General features: G+C 29.2%; 1 protein-coding gene across 1 annotated transcript in view; it reads left to right on the forward strand.

Moving 5' to 3' along the window:
* The window catches only part of Exn (Ephexin), a gene marked incomplete at its 5' end in the record, with an annotated part of 61,171 nt that overhangs the window by 39,186 nt on the left and 4,341 nt on the right, over positions 1-17,644 (forward strand). Inside the window, 12 exon segments of the mRNA XM_014424287.3 lie at positions 2,456-2,592; positions 2,844-3,000; positions 5,377-5,646; positions 6,438-6,632; positions 8,741-8,820; positions 9,690-9,849; positions 10,317-10,499; positions 13,107-13,278; positions 13,957-14,161; positions 14,352-14,614; positions 15,437-15,572; positions 16,479-16,683. Of these exon segments, the coding sequence (XP_014279773.1) occupies positions 2,456-2,592; positions 2,844-3,000; positions 5,377-5,646; positions 6,438-6,632; positions 8,741-8,820; positions 9,690-9,849; positions 10,317-10,499; positions 13,107-13,278; positions 13,957-14,161; positions 14,352-14,614; positions 15,437-15,572; positions 16,479-16,683 (2,163 nt within the window).

Consider the following 17,644-nt stretch of genomic DNA (forward strand, 5'->3'; position numbering starts at 1 on the left):
TTTTTTGGGTCTTTATCCATTATGTAACTTCAAACAAACAATTTGGTTGCTATTGCATTAATGTGGAATCAAATCTTGTTTGAATTTAAAATTAAATGGATGAAAAGAAAGAATCAAATCAAATTTAAATAATGGAAGATTATTGAGTAACCGTGTATAAAGATGAAAGGAATATGGTCTGGGTGCGGTAAAAAAAAAAAAATTTTTTTTGACCGCACCCGGACCATATTCCTTTCAAATTTAAATAATGTTTTTCTAGTATACTATTTAAATGTTAAACAAAAGTGACTGAGTGAAATATAAATGTTAACAATGTAATATTCAAAACAACATTTTTAGAGGTTACATTCTACCTATGAATCATTGATTTTATCCAAGAATCAATATTAAGATATCTTTGTTCCTAGGAAACTTCTTGAAAAACAAACCAGTTAATTCTGCAGATTAAAATTACTAATAAGTTAATATACTGTTTCGGTCTTTTTCGTATATTATAGTTGTTCAAATGTAAGTTCTTTTTTTCTTATAATAATTTTCATCTTTATTAAACAATGATAATTATGATTCTTTATATAGGTAAATTATATAAAAATTACGCAAGGATATATTACAAAAGGAATATATGTAATTTATAAACATTTGTAATGGCTTTGGAAACTTGTTGAATCAAAGTTTCCGACATGTACCATTTTTTTGGACTCATCTGATTTTGAATGTTCTCAGTATTTTAAAATAACACAGATCTTGCATGAACACTATCTCTACCCAGTTGATCCTGTTTGTTTTTTTAATTAGCTAAAATGAAAATTAAATTCATATTAATTATGTTGTGGAGGATGAATTTTCAATAACAGAAATGTGTTTTGAATGGATTGTTTTCATTCTGATTGATCATGTTGACCTTTTTTTCATTGAGAAATTATATTTTTATCCAAATATTTCTATTTCAGTACAAGATTTTATGAAATTTTCTCAATCTGTTATACTGTAGGTTTAATAATATAGTTTACCTCTTTGTTTTAAATTTCAATAGATCAAACTTGCTCAGAATATTGTGGTTTGATTGACTTAGTAAACATTCTTACCTCAAATTAAAAAAACTATTGTAGGTAAAAGGTAAACTATTTAATTGTAAGAATGAACTAGGTACTTTCAGGTTGACTTATTGTAATGAATAATTTTTATAGTTTCTTTTGGTCAACTGTAATTAACCTTATTATATCAAACAAAATATTAGTGATGACCAGCCATGAAATTGTAATTAATATTTTGTGGTTACTAATTTGATTGACCTAATGCATTATATTGTGACATCATTAATTACCTATCTGAACTAAACAGTACTGGGCAGTTATTACTTAATGATCTGGGATATTGGCGCTATTGCTCAATTAGCAGGTGATTTCTTCTGGCCTAGAGATGAGACTAAGGAGACTCATAAATGCTTCATAAAATTTTTCTCCAGGTCCCACAGAAGCTCTCATATCTCCTGTTGGTATAAGGAGTTAAAGCTGCTTTATCTGATAGCAACACTTTGTTATTATTTTTCTTTTCTAAATCTTTAAACCAAATAAACTATTGGATCTTGTAGATTCCTAACAATTGATTTATATATACCCTTTTATAGAATCTTCAGTGAATTCTTTATCATTTATGCTATTGTTTTCTGGAACTCTCTACCCATCTTGATTGGCCAATCCTCCTCCATTCTTTCATTACTTATTCCTTCTCCAACTTCATGATAAACCACCATATCAATGTAAATAATATGTATGGCTGTAACATTAATTACTGCCATAAAATTGTAATTGTAATTTAAATACTTTTTTTAAAAATATTTTGCAGGCAAATGATCATAAAGTCTGAACTATGTAATTATTCTCAAGATACTTTTGTCCTAGAATAAAATTATTTTTTTCATTTTCATCATCAAAATAAACAACGTTCAATAAATAAATACATAATGTTATTTATTTAATTTAAATTATTACTCTTAATTTATTAAATAGGATGAACATTGGTACATTATATCATAAACTAGTTATAGTTGATCTGATTTGTTGAAGAACCTATAGTGTAAATGATGTAGTCGTAGATTTATTTTCATAAATAAATAAAATATGGTCTTGGATCTCAATAAAAAAAAAAAAAAAAATACCTGGTTTAATTTATCATTTTTGATTATGATTTGCAAACTAAGTGATGAAAAAATATTTTGACTCACTGTAATTTCTTCAAAAATTATGATGAGTATTAACAAAATTGAATGATAGAAACTTGTTGCAATCATCTATAAATTTAAAATTATTTTCGTAATATCTGTTTCTACTCTTTTTTTAATAACTAATTTTGATTGAGATAAGTTATTTAAGTTGCTTAAAAAACAAAAAATAAATAATTTCTAAAAATTATTGTTATTTAATTAATGTGACATTTGTTTTTTGTTTTTTTGTAGAGGACTCAGATAGCTCAAGTAAACATTATGAGCTTGTGGAAAACCTTGATGACGATTCAGCACTCTGCGATGATTTTGAAGATTCTTCCGATTCTGAATTCTCTGTCGACAGTAATCAAAAACCATATGCCAATGAGGTATGTCTCTTTTAACATGAACTGGGCCCTTTTAACATAAGTATAATGAACCCGGAATAAAAACTGGCTCTAGCCCAAAAAAGAAAACTTTTGGCAACTCACTCTCAATGGAGAAAACATCACTTTTCAAATTTCTCTTTCCTAGTTTAGTTGCTAAAATGATTATGTTTATAATTATTTTTAAATAATATGGAATAATTTGTTTCCAAATGTTTTATGTCAATTATTCTTAAATAAATTTATATATTCAGCAGCAAAGGCTTCCTGAGGTTAGTCAAAGTGATGGAATTTACAGTCTGATGAAAGAGGCAGGGAAGAGGATGAGAAAGACCTCTTCGACAATCGGCAAAAGTTTGAGAAAGATCAGTAGGATTAGCAAAACTACTTCAGCCCAAGACATATTCAATGGTATTTATTAATTTGTAATTTTATTTATTATTTTTAACTATATTGTAGGTTAAACAAGGTATTACATATTTTCTCTTCACGTCTGAAGTAATGCTTATTGACCTTTTGATTAGAATTAAGAAACATACTTTAGCATTCTAACTGAAATTCAAAATTATTATTTTGGAGAATTATATTTATTTATGATTATTGAGTATGAGAGAAAACTATATAAACCATGAAAATGTCATTTTAAAATAATTGCTACTCGAAAATTTGGTCTTTTATAAATTGGCATTGTGGTGATTTTTGACAATCGAAAATGATTATTCAATAATTTATAAGTAAATTGCAATATTAAAAATAGAAAATTATCTCCTTTCTATTTTTTATATTGTTGCTGGAACTCATCTTTTTAGTACAAAGTACATGCTTTTTATATATATATATTTCTTTAAAGTTAATTATTTTTTTGTTTTGTTTTTTGTCATCATTTTGTTCTCTGTTTTATGTATACACTGAACATTTATTTTGTAAAAAGAAAAAAAAAAAAGAAGGGACTTATACTATAACAGGAATATTTAGGTATTTATTATAGTTATCTGATTTATGATCATGTTATGAACAAAGCATTACAACTAGAGCAAACAGTAATGTGATACAGTATATGGAAATCTTTTTATTATATAATTATTTTTTCAGACAAAACTCTGGGAACTTGGTTTGTTTGTGGTATAAACAAATTATATAACAGCAAGAAAGGAATCAAACAATGTTGAGATACCTGCAATTAAGATTACTGTTCTAAGAATAATTTTGCAATTTCTATATAATGTAAAGTGAAATGAAAGCTTTATATTATGTAATTATTTCTCTTCCATCCACTGCATCATAGATCCTTGAATTTTTTTCACAATTGAAACAATAGACCTCTGCTGTAGCCAACCATTCTATATTTAACAGAAAATTATCTTATTCCCATATCATTGATTCTCATTAGAGCTGAGCTTAATTCCAATTACCAGTTCAAAATGTTTCTGCTAATTTAAAATAAGTAAAAAATAATTGTCATTTTATGTAAAATCTTTTGATTAGATTTCCTTATAGCATGTTTTTCGTAAAGGCAGTTTGATTTTTAAAATTGAATTAAGAAGTTGAGAACTTTATATGATTTAAAGTTATTAATTTCCATTCAAGTATTTCATAGTTCTTACTGTTTATTCTTAAGTTATATGTGATATAAGTCTGTATAGATGATGAGTTATCTTTACCTATCCAATACTATTGTAATTACTTAATTCCTTATTTATGTATCAAGTTCAAATTACGTTTATAAAAATAATGTTTCATCACTTCTTGTTTGAAACTCAAGCAAAATAAATGCTTTCTATAATTAACAATATAAATATGAATGAAAAATTAAAATTTGTACTGCTACAACCTATTAATTGTCCAGAGGTTCTTTAAGGAAGTACTGTTTCTTGAGCAATGATTGTACAAGGAGGTGCTTTATGTGTTCATGATCATGCTCAAACACTAGATTTTTTCCTAATTAATAAACGGCACCCACTTTAGGAGGCTGGTTGGACCCTGAAAGGCTCCCGAACCAATTGGGTTGTCCTACGAATACAGTTACAAAATAAATAATTTTCTGCCACAGCCAGACTCGAACCTGGGTCCTTTTAGTTTGTAGCACAGCACCTTACCTAGGGAGCCAGCCAGCTCCCCTAAACATGAATAATAAAATTAAAAGTATTAAAGCAATAGAAAGATAAACTACAAGATAAGGAGAAATTAAAAAAATATATTTTTTTTAAATTTTAAAAACTAAAAAAGCTTGAAAATTGCCCATAAAATTATAATGAATAATTCAGTATTGGAACTTAAGTAATATAGTAAAAGGAATGGGTCTCCAACATGAGTTGTTTAAGGATCTCATTAAATGGTCTATAGGCAATAGCAAGTTCAGTAAGACTTTGGTCGAGGTAATATTGTTTCTTATTTATTCTTTTTTTAAATGTTTTTCTTATTTTTTATAATATTGGTTATAGACATCATAAGATTTATCATCTCGACCCACAACTAGAATAATATTCTTTAAAACCCTTCTAATGGTTGTTATTTTTTCCTGCCTTTAATAATTGTTAAGCATAATTGTCTGTAACATCATAGGTGTCGTTTGTTAGTTTAACAAGTCCTTTCTTAAATATGCTATGAATATTTTCAATGTAAAATAAAATTTTAGACTATAAGAAAATTTTGTGGAAAAATACTCTCTATTTAGCTTTTATGTAATGGTAAATTTTATAACTGTAATCTTCTTTTTCTGTTTCTCATTTTTTCTTATTTCTGTTCCGGTGGCCTGAATCAAATTAAAAAAATCCATGTTTTCTTTAGGTACTAATGGGATGATGAGTCGAGGCAGGTGGCCTTCGTTCAGGAAGAAGAATTCATTGCCAACGACTAAGTCCACATTTTACCTGACGGACAGTAGTATAAGTGTAACCAGTACTGAAAGCAGCAATAGTGTCAAGGCAGCAGAGCATTCTTCTGTCCCTCCTCCAAGGCCACCACCGCCTGTCCTGGATCCTCGCAGGCTTAGCCTTACGGCGAGACCTACCTCTCCTCCTCCACCACCGCCTCCTGCAGCTGTCAATGGAACTTCTGGTAAGAGCTATTTATTTTATATTATAATATATCTGTCAATATTAATTATCTGTTTATTTGCTAGGCTGTGATAAAAAGTGCTTTTACCTACTCACTTTCTTTAAAATATCATTTTTGAGTAAAAAAATCATTTACTTTTTTATGTTTCATCAATTTTATTGCAGTTGATATTGATATATTAATGTTTAGAAAATATATTTTTCAAATACTTTGTCTTAATTATTAATTTGACAGTATTATGTTGATAAAATATTTTTGGTTGATGGAAAAACTTTACATTTAAAATTAAATGGAAAATGAAGACTTGGTATCTCGGGAAATTTTGTTTGTTCACTGAATTATAATATTTCTCTTTAAATTATTTTTAAACACATTCTAAGTAGATATTTATAAACAGCTGATTAAAAAACAAAAGAGACAACTTTGAAATGGTATAATGGAGCCATGAGAACCTTTCCGATCTTATCAAAAATAACTGACCTTCATCAAAACAACTTAATGGATTAACTGTTTTCCTAATGCCTTCCTGTGATGGGAGCTGTGATGTAAAGCTCTGTTGTTTGATGCTTCATCTTGAAAGTTCCCTTCTGCATCTTCAGTCTATCTTTATTAAATTGATATTGTTTGTCATTAATTTATGTAGGTATTAATGTTTGAAACAGTATTCGTGGGAAACAGTGTGTTATGCATTGTGCTTTAATTATATATGTATATTAATAATTTTATCTTATTTTCTGACTTTAAAATGCAATTTAATCTCAATATTCCTACAATTTTGAATATTTTTTTAGGTAGTGAAGTAAAAGGAGCAGTTAATAAGGCAATGAATGATACCTCACTTTATGTGGAATGTGGTCTATTTGAGCAAAATGCTGCCAACCAAACACCAGGTGACAGTTCGAACAGGCGAGCCCACAGCAACAGTTGGTATTCTGATATAGGACTCTATGAGAACAGCAGACCTTCTGACACCTCCTCTGAACATGGTATTCATTATATTTTATAGTTTTATTGTATTATAGCTGTTTTGCACAACTAGTTTAACTAGCTGAAACTGAAAAACTGATTAATAAATGACATTATATATGGATCAGGCAGGAAGCTGAAATTTTGATGAATTTTAAGAGCTCGACAAATAAATTTATCTAGAATAAAAAAACAACTACTTATTTCCCTCTAATATTATACAGTTTTAAGAATGAAGAGGTAATATAACATAAATATCATACTTAAGAGTATTGATTGAGGATGTTGTAATAAATGTACTAATTAGAATTCTTAATCAAATATTAAAACTAAATATTAAAAATAAATACTAGATAAAAATACTATGATTTCAATTTTATTGAGGGTGATATCACAAGTTATTATTGGGAACAATCACTGGTTTCTCTGGGGATACAAACTAAATCAAATAAACTCTGCTGTAGCAATCTTTAGAATTATTCGCAATAGGTTCCCTTTAGCTCTGTCTTTTATACCAGGATGGAGACTAACACTTCACTTGTCCCTGGCAACACTATTTCCCTTTCATAAATATAAAAACTATAATAGTTCTTCCAATACTGGGACTTTATCTTCTGTGCCGTCTCTGCTACCACCATCTCTTTTGTGGAACTTTCTCCTTCGGTCACCAAACTTCCATTCCCTTTGTCTACGCTTCTGGTCTTTTGTTTACGCTTCTGGTCTTTTTTCTCCCCACTCTCACTTCCACAGCCTTCTTGACTCACTTACTGTCATATATTCAGGCATCCTCTACAGTGTGATGGCTCAGCACATTGGAACAAGTGCCCCAGAATCCTGGTTTCGTAACCTTATGGATTCAATTCCCATTAGATCAGTCAATATTTATTTTGTGGCAGCTCCGAAAATGAATCTTAACTTTCTCTCTCTGAGGTTACATAAAACTTGGAATTAGTTTAATTTAATGAGATATGTTAAATTGTAACATGTACCACATGTAGTAATAAATTTATTTATTGATTGAAATGTTATTTACTTCATTAAGTAACTTACTATGGTGTTGTCAGCAATAAATATTGTGGAAATTAATTTTAGAAATTTCCTTGATAATTTAACTAGAATAACTACAAATATGGTTTATAATAAAGTGGTATATAATAAAGTGGTATATATAAAGTGGTATAATAATAAATATGGTAAATAAAGTGTATTGGTATTTACTATAGTCCATCCATTTCCATTGTAGGTATGTGATAATTGAGTGAACTGCTTAACCGATTCCCAAATTTCCTGTCCAAAATTATTCAGACCCGTGGGTTTCCACCAAAAATTCACGGTTTGTCTAAAACATCTATTCATGTACGGCCTAGCTGTGAGGTCTCAGCGAGTACAATTCAGAGTTAATATAAGTTTATGAACTGCTGAATCTTTTTGATTCAGGCATCCTCTACAGTGTGATGGCTCAGCACATTGGAACAAGTGCCCCAGAATCCTGGTTTCGTAACCTTATGGATTCAATTCCCATTAGATCAGTCAATATTTATTTTGTGGCAGCTCCGAAAATGAATCTTAACTTTCTCTCTCTGAGGTTACATAAAACTTGGAATTAGTTTAATTTAATGAGATACGTTAAATTGTAACATGTAGTAATAAATTTGTTTGTTGTTTTCTCCATGCAACTTAAAATCTAAATGAATAAATTACAAAAAATTTAATTTTTTAGTTGATACTGATTTTTTTGAGGTATGTGATATGTGAATTTGGTAGAATCAATGAATACTATATTGTTGTTGTTATGTATGAGTATGTTTGTAATTTTGAGAACCTGGAACATTTCACTTACTTAAACTTATTATTATCAATGGCTATTCCAGGAAAACACCCAATAAAAACATAAATAAATATCTAATTTTTTTAATTTACCTTTTTTATAGAACAGTGATGATTTCTTAGCACTATTCGGCTTTTAAATGTATTGTTTTGGTCTAAAAGATTTATTTAATACAATTATAATTAAAGTTTAACTTCTATGTCAATTAATTTTTTTTGTTTTGAATTTACTTTTATTATATAAACCATTAATCCATATTTTTAATTAAATAAAATATTCATGCTACGCTTAATTTTCTAGGTTCTAGCCAGGGTTCAGACTTGGACCTTAGATTTGCAGATGAACCATTATACCAGTTCTACAATGAGCGGGTGGCAAAGGTCAGTAATTTAATTTGTGAATTTAAAAAATAATTTACATATCTTCCGTTTTTAAGTTATTTATTATTCAAGGTTTTATTGGTATCATACAGTGCATTTTGATCTTTATTTTATTTTTTTGTTATAACATATGCAATAACCTGCTGATTTTAAACTTTTGCTTTCACTGCCATATTACCATTAATTTTATATTTTTGGATAACAGAAATTATTTCATTGCCATTATGATATTCAGTTATTGATAATATATTTTTTTCAAGTTAAATCCTCTAGAAAGACCAATCCTTACCATTTTGAGTGCAAAGCCTAATACAAAATTGTTTTTTATATCTTCGCTAATATTGATAATGTAACACTGAATCATCCTGCAGTTGAATAATCCTTTCTCAAAATAAATAACCTAAATTTAAAACTACTCTCTTAATTAAATGGTCATGCTTCAGCTTCTTAATTGTTGTTCGTACTGGTGTTGTAAATTCTTATTTTCAAGTTTCTGATCAATTAGTACATATTTTCTGCATACTATAAATTTCTTAGTGTTCAACTAATCTGTATGTTTAGCAGCTGATTGCTATATAATGCCTATACCATGTCCATTTATTGATTCGCACTCCTTAACTCTAAGAGAGAACTATCACAACTTTATACTTTCTTTCACCTGCTTCTTTGAAAAATACTCAGTCCTACTTACGATTCTCATATACGAAAATTAAAAGACATTATATAACTCTCTCTCAATATACATCATACAAATGGGCCTATACCACAAATTTCGTATCTTCTTCCATAAAAGAAAAAAAATTATTATTATTTCATGATCTGTTATCTTTGAATATTTAATTAAGTGGTTCTTGATTTTTTTTGTTTAGAGAGAATTAGCTGAAGATGTTTCTGAGACTGGCTACGAAGAGATAGGAGAGAATAGGACTCAACCTGCAACCAGACCATCAGCACTGGAATTGGTCAATCCTCAAATGCAGAGGACACTTTGGTGCCATGTTCCTCAGGTTATAGACTCAGGCATTCTAGGTATTTTTATTTTTTGCTTTTACTAGATTAAATATTGTAAACTTATTTATTATTCAATAACTATTATTTCAATATTAATTACAAATTGTTATTTTATGACATTGTTTATTATTCTACTAATTGCTAATATATGCTCTCCTTCATTATTATATTGCTTGTTCTGTGAAAGAGTTTCTTATCTTGTGTTTTAGGCTATTTTAATGTTGGTTTAATTATTTAAAATTAATTGTATTTAAAAAGTATCATTCATTGTAGCATACTATAATATTAAAGATTTCAACAAATGAAAAATTATATTAGTTATGAAAACTATATATTTAATTAATTATGGGTCTGATATTTTGTGTATTATTTTTCCTCCAAGTTTTTTTTTTTGTTTAATCAGTCATTTCTTTAACAAATAAATTCTTCCTCTTGTCTCAAATATTCCTTGATCAGAAATATTGCATTACTTGTTGTGATTACAGATAGTCTGTCTCCGGAACAAAAGAGACTTCAAGAAGCCAAGTTTGAAGTAGTGACCTCTGAAGCTTCTTATTATAAATCTCTCATTATTCTAGAGAAACATTTTGCTTTGAGTCCTCTTCTCAAAGATGAGTCCATTCTCCCGAAAGTACATTACAAGACTTTGTTTGGAAACGTTGCAGCAGGTGAGTGTAAAGATGAATATTTTTAACTGTTTGATCGATCCCTTTTTTGGCTCTCAGAGGCGATGATGATTTTGACCAATTAGATATCAAAAGAAAGGGAATTTTATGGAGAAGTGATGAATCCCAATTTCAATTCTTAAATTATATAAAATCTATTAAAAATATTTATTTCGACACATGCATTAATACCAAAGTACGTTTTTATGGAACATAGGTTAGGCCCTGTATTTTAAAGTACAAAAATGAACCATTTTTGACCATGAACCATCTTGCACAAATTAGGTACAGGTCAAACCTCAGCAATACTGCGCTAACATTTGCTTAAATGAGTTACCATTTCACATCCAAACATAGGTTATTTTTTTTTGGTTGGAGCTTGGCCATTATTTATTGATTGAAATGTTATTTACTTCATTAAGTAACTTACTATGGTGTTGTCAGCAATAAATATTGTGGAAATTAATTTTAGAAATTTCCTTGATAATTTAACTAGAATAACTACAAATATGGTTTATAATAAAGTGGTATATACTATGGTATATAATAAAGTGGTATATATAAAGTGGTATAATAATAAATATGGTAAATAAAGTGTATTGGTATTTACTATAGTCCATCCATTTCCATTGTAGGTATGTGATAATTGAGTGAACTGCTTAACCGATTCCCAAATTTCCTGTCCAAAATTATTCAGACCCGTGGGTTTCCACCAAAAATTCACGGTTCGTCTAAAACATCTATTCATGTACGGCCTAGCTGTGAGGTCTCAGCGAGTACAATTCAGAGTTAATATAAGTTTATGAACTGCTTAATCTTTTTGAACTGTAAATCTGAAGTGATATTTTCCAGTCGGGGAACATAATTACTTATTTATAAGAAGATGGTCATGGTTGCGGTCAAAACAAGAAGTTTACAACTATTTACTATCCGACGTTTCACCCCACTTTGCAGGGCTTCATTAGGCCTAAAAAGATACAAAAAAAAAACAACTAAGAACATTGCAACAATAAGATACAATAAGGTAATTTGAGCTAGGATAAATATTATGTAAAAATAAAGTGGTAAGAAATTACATATAGATAAAAGGAAGGAAGACATAAAATAATATTAATACAAAATAAACCTGAATAAACAATGATGATAATTATTGTTTATTATTCAGGATTATTAAATTATTCAGGTTTGTTAAATTATTCAGGTTTATTTTGTATTAATATTATTTTATGTCTTCCTTCCTTTTATTTGTATGTAATTTCTTATCACTTTATTTTTACATAATATTTATCCTAATACATATTTATTATAATAATTACCTTATTGTTGTAATATTCTTAGTTTTTTTTTTTTTTTTGTATCTTTTTAGCTCTGATGAAGCCTTGCAAAGTGGGGTGAAACAGTAAATAGTTGTAAACTATTTGTTCTTTTTTTGACTGCAACCCTGGCTATCTTCTTATATTTAAGTTTTACGGTCAACTATATATATAATTACTTATTACATAAACTGTTAAAGATAGTCATTATAAAGTATACAGCTTTACCAATTGTGTGTCCTGAATACACCTTCTTGATAATATTATATGTTTTAAACAAATGAGTATAATAGCATATATATTTCAATTAAATGAGATGAAAACATTTAATGTGAGAGTTTTTGCAGGGGTAAACTAATACTTAATATTTCCTTAGTCTCTTAAATAAAAAATAAAGATCTTATGAAACAAAGTAGGAATATAATTAAACAAATTTTTAAAAAATGCATATTTTTACTTTAATTAAGACGAAAATCTGTTACATTAAAACCTATGAAGGTCAGGGGTTTAATACTTTGTAAGGAAATTCTGTTTTTTGTACAACAGTTATACAAGGAGATGATTGGTTCAAGATTATGCTCAACTGCCCCAATGCTCAGATTTTTCCTCCAATTGAGGGTACCCACTGTAAAGAGGCTAGGTGAGCCACAGGAAGGTTCTCAAATCTAGACGTTGGTTGGACAGTTCCTTACTCACTAAGCTACCCTGTTCCTTTTTAATTAGTATTTAAAAAAAGTAAAAACCTTTTAATTCCAATGGGTATTTTTATAATTATAAGCATGGGGTAGTTCCTTGATTCTCTCAATAATAGTTAGGTTTTGAAGAAATTTCTAAAGGGACACCTACATGGTCGTTCGGAATGACAGTAAAACCAATGTTGGATGTTCAGATTGTAAGGTTAAATAAAAGAGATGGATTACAGAGAAAATTCTGAACTCCAATCATTCAAAATTTTCTTGAAGGAGTCTAGGGAAGGAGGGTGTAAGCATCCCTCAGGAATGCTTTTATACTCTCATTTAATTTTAAGGAAACATATTAAACTTTTTATATGCCATTACATTTTTAATATTTCTTTATGATTTGATTTTATGTTTATAAAATTAATTGATCCTTGCCATTCTTATGTGTCATAATTTTTAGTATAAAGTATAATGTATATTATAATTTATTCATGAATTACCCTTAATTTATCTGTTTGAATTCTTTGTATATCATTTTAAAAAAAAATTATTAGGTTACTAAATTCTCATGTCTGTACCAACAAATAAAAATGTTTATAACAAACTTATTTTTCTAGTGCGGAAGTGTTCTGAAGAAGTGCTAGCAGCATTAGAGAAGTGCTGGCAAGAAAGTATTTTACTTGAAGGGTTGTCAGATGTTATAAATAGAGTGGCTGAAGAACACTTTTCTGCTTACATCAAGTACTGCAAGCATCAGCAGGCCATTGAAAAGACAATTAAGACTTTAAAGTAAGTGAACTGTGGTTGAATATGGTAAACACTTTTATGATTAATTTTCATTACCTTTTTTTATGTTGTTTTTCTTTTAATATACTTTAAGTACAAATGGATAGTTAATTAAGAAAAGGGCTCTTGAAAGAGATACCATTTGAAAGCCCTACATGTAAAAAAAAAATTACAGCCTGGTTGCTGAATGTGCATAGATTCTAATCATTTAAAATATTTTCATTTTTTAAATAACTTTATCTCATTCATTTTTCACAATAATATCTACGTACACAAGTGGGTCATTAGGAGCTTTTTTAGCTTTTCTTCCATGGTAATCTAATGAAAGGAAGTTTATTTACACACATACATGCTCCATGCCCTATTGCTATATTTCTAATACATACAGTAAATATAGTATTGAATATATTTTTAGCGGCCTATATTAGAAGATAGATGAATAAGAAATATAAGTAACTAATAAAATAAATATTCAAAGAATTAAAAATATAAAATAAGATTACCGTAAAATTATATTTAAAAAAAATGAATGAACATAAAATATTCTCTTACACATAAACATAACTTTTTATGACATGAATATAAATTAATATAATCAAGTCCTTGATAGATTAGATCTATTTAATGATCACTCCTATCTTTTTTTTTATAATTAATAGTTTATTTTACTTTTGTTTTTAGGAAATCGAATCAGGCTTTTTCGGATGCTCTTGACACTTTGCAGAAGTCGCCCAAATGTCACAACTTGACTTTCTATTCCTTTGTTCTGTTGCCGATGCAGAGGATCACCAGGATGCCACTGTTACAAGATGCCATCCTCACCAAGTTGACTCCCTCCGATCTAGAGTATGAGTCCTGTCGTCTTGCACTTGCTAGGCTCAATAAAGTAAGACTTTTTCATGTTTATAATTGTGATTAAAAGTGCAGAATATATAAATCAATATCATTTCAAGACTGAAAAAATATTATGTTTTTCGGATCTGTCCTTTTTTGTATACAATGCTTCTTGGTAATGTTATAGTATAGGAGCCCGAAGTTTGAAAATCATTAATACTAATTATCAATTATCTTCTTAGATCGTCCATGATTGCAATGAAGCTGCAAGACAGACTGAGCGAATGGAAGAAATGGCACTGCTGTCTAGGTCTCTACAGTTCCCATCTGAGGTAAGACCACTGCCTTTGCTATCAGCCAGCCGATGGTTGGTGCGCAGTGGAGATGTTAGCCAGATCTCTCTAGAATCGAGGACGACGTTCAGCAGAAAGCTCACTGCACCTCGTACTGTCAAACTGAGACTCTTCCTCTTCACCGATTATTTAGTCATAACAAAGAGGAAAGGGTAAATATAGACTTTGAAAGTTGTTTATTTTTACAAGTACTTTCTACAAATGTGTCAAGATATGTAAGATTATCCATTTTGAGAATGACTTTACTAAACTTTCTTAAAAATTGAAGTTCTTCAGCCCACCAGACTAGTCTGTGAACTTTTTTTTTTTAAAAAAAGCTTTGATTGGCAGTTCAGTAATAAGGAAACTGCAAATCAAAGCTTTTATTAAGAATCTAAAAAACTTCCTCTTTTGTTAACCATTATAAAGACAAGGAGATAGTCATGGTCCTTCCTAGCATTAGCCTAGTCTTCCCTTGTACTTTTTGAAAAAGAAATTCTAAGAAGTGAAAAAAAAAAGTTATTAACATTATTAAATTTGCCAATCAGATGCCTTGAAATGATTAGTATCAAACTTTCATTACAATATAACATTGTTTAAATTTGTTGATAGAAATCTCTAGGAGGAGGGGAAATAGTTGCCCTCCTCTAAACACTTGCCTGACCCCCTAGGGCATTTAGTTAACTATGCCAATGAGCATATTTTGGTTTATTAACTAGATTACACTACATTCTTTCTTGTTTATTAAAGTTATCCTGAAAAATATGTACTTAATTCAATACAATCAGATAAAAGTAGAGCACACAAAGTTATTTTAATAAAACATATTATTTTAATACATGATATTTAAATATTCTTTCAACAGTTCTAGATAAGTAAGAGTTTGATGGTTATCTAATTATTGAAATTATACAGTGAAATATATTTTATAAATTTCTCCAGTTCAAAATTTTTTAATTTTAAACTCATGAAATATATTAAAACATTTGTTTTAGTGATGATATATTCTCGGTGGTCACTTATTGTGAGAGAAATCTGGTTCAGATGTCAGATGTTGAAGAGGCCTTCTCAAACAAATTTCTTATCATGCTGACTCTTCTCAAGAACCATGAAGGAAAGACTCAAGAGATGGTACATTTTTTATTTCTTATTTTGGGTGAATTGGGAAATTCAAGTAATAGTTACATGAAATCTCTCTGTAGTGGACACCAGCAACTGTGAAGAATTTTACAAGTATTTAGTAAAAATTATGTTTTTGCGATATAAAAAGTATTATGTGTCTACATAATTGAAAAAAAAAGATTGAGTCCCGGTCCAACACAGGCTTTTTTCAAGCATAAAAAAATACAAAACTCACTCACAACCTCCCCCAGGCATTTGTGAGGGCCATTAGCCAATGGGTGGCACTCACAAAATATAGGTGTGGGAGTGACGAACCCACCCTACAAAAAACCAGGTCAAGAAACGTGCGATGTATTAGGAAATAAACAAGGATATAAACAAGGACTTAGACCTCCATGGTCTGTCGCCCATATAATAATAATAATAATTGGCTTTATATATATTATAATCAATAAAATGGTTATCATCTTGCTCAAGTTTATCTGTTATATTAATTGAAAATGAATGACTTCAAGATATGTAAACATTTAAATTAGAAGGTGTATTTATCTCTTGATGATGATAATTTTGGTGTCTGCATCAGTTTGAAGGGTGTTCTGTGCCTTGGGATCTAAATTCCTAAATTCTTATATTTCTAGACCTGAATATTTAGAAATTGTCTGTAGGACAGTAAGTTGAAGACAAATGTCCATCAGGTGAGATTTTGTTTAATTATAGACTAATTATGGGATTGATAATTATTCTCCTTATTGCTTAAATGGACCAGAGATCTGTTAGGGACATATCCTAGACATTTAAGGGGCTCAGGTTATGCTGCTTTAATAAAGTTAAATTTTTACAATGAAATTATCATCATTACTATTGTTAAAAAAAAAAAGTTATCCTCAAGTATTTCTCACTTCTTATTTTTTGAAGGTGCTTTGCTGTGGAGGAGAGAGCTCCAGGGCGAGATGGATCTCTGCCATGTCCCCACCTTCTCCAACAAATCCAGGGGAAAGACTTTACGAAGACTGGGATTGTCCACAGGTGTTTGTGCAGCATGCATATCTTGCAGTTCAACCTGATGAACTGTCACTTCAGTACGGTGATGTCATTAATGTCCTCAGGAAGACTGATGATGGTACGCTGCTCTATTTTTTTTGTAATATATTTTAAACCTTATTTATTTTATGTTTTTCAAATTTTTGTATGCTTATGGACATTTTTTCAGAGATATACATTGGGCACTAATACATTTATATATATTGTAATAATCAAAAATTTATTAAAATAAAATGAATGGAATTTTATATTTTTTAACTTAAATTCTCATATCTTAGCTTGGATTCAAATTAAAAACTTTAATAGTTAACAGATAATTGAATTTTATTTAAATTTTATGACATAAGAGACTCTTTTCTCAGGGCGGGTTTCCTGACAATCAGAAACAGACGACACTTTACTAATAATAACACTTAAACTTAATTAATAGCTATTCTTTCTACTAATACAATAAATTTCAGTTAGAAACAAAACTAGGTTTATTACTGTTGACATCCTCTTGTCCATGATGCTATGTCCAAACTCTAACAATGGCTTCCAGTCCTTCCCGCTTCTAGCCAAACGGATGTCTTCTCTCCAAGCCAGCAAAATCAAGAGTTGCCCATTTCCTCTCCTCTATCTTCAATGTTTACTGGACAATCCAAAAATAATCGATTGTTGTACAATTGCTCTGCTTTACTTGCTATGATTTGTGATGCAAACAGTCTATTGACATTTGTTATGTTCTTCTATTTCTTCTTTGATTATCCTTTTTCTATAATTACTGTATAAAAACAACAAAAGTTGAAAAACTTCAATCCATCTCAACACAAACAACCCAACGAACACTTTGGAAGGACGTGCACTGCCATCTTTCTTGTTTTGAACAGTGTATTTATTTTAGACAAAGAAAACTGGTTAGCTTGCTTTTTGATTTAAAATAACAAATTAACAATACTGAAACAATATACATAAAATAAAAACATAAGTAAAATCATTTATCTATAAATATCAACTATTTATTAAAAAAGAGGATATTACAATATATATATATATATATA

Source organism: Halyomorpha halys, unplaced genomic scaffold, assembly GCF_000696795.3.
Source record: "Halyomorpha halys isolate HHAL.00 unplaced genomic scaffold, Hhal_1.1 Scaffold461.1, whole genome shotgun sequence".
Lineage (NCBI taxonomy): Eukaryota > Metazoa > Arthropoda > Insecta > Hemiptera > Pentatomidae > Halyomorpha > Halyomorpha halys.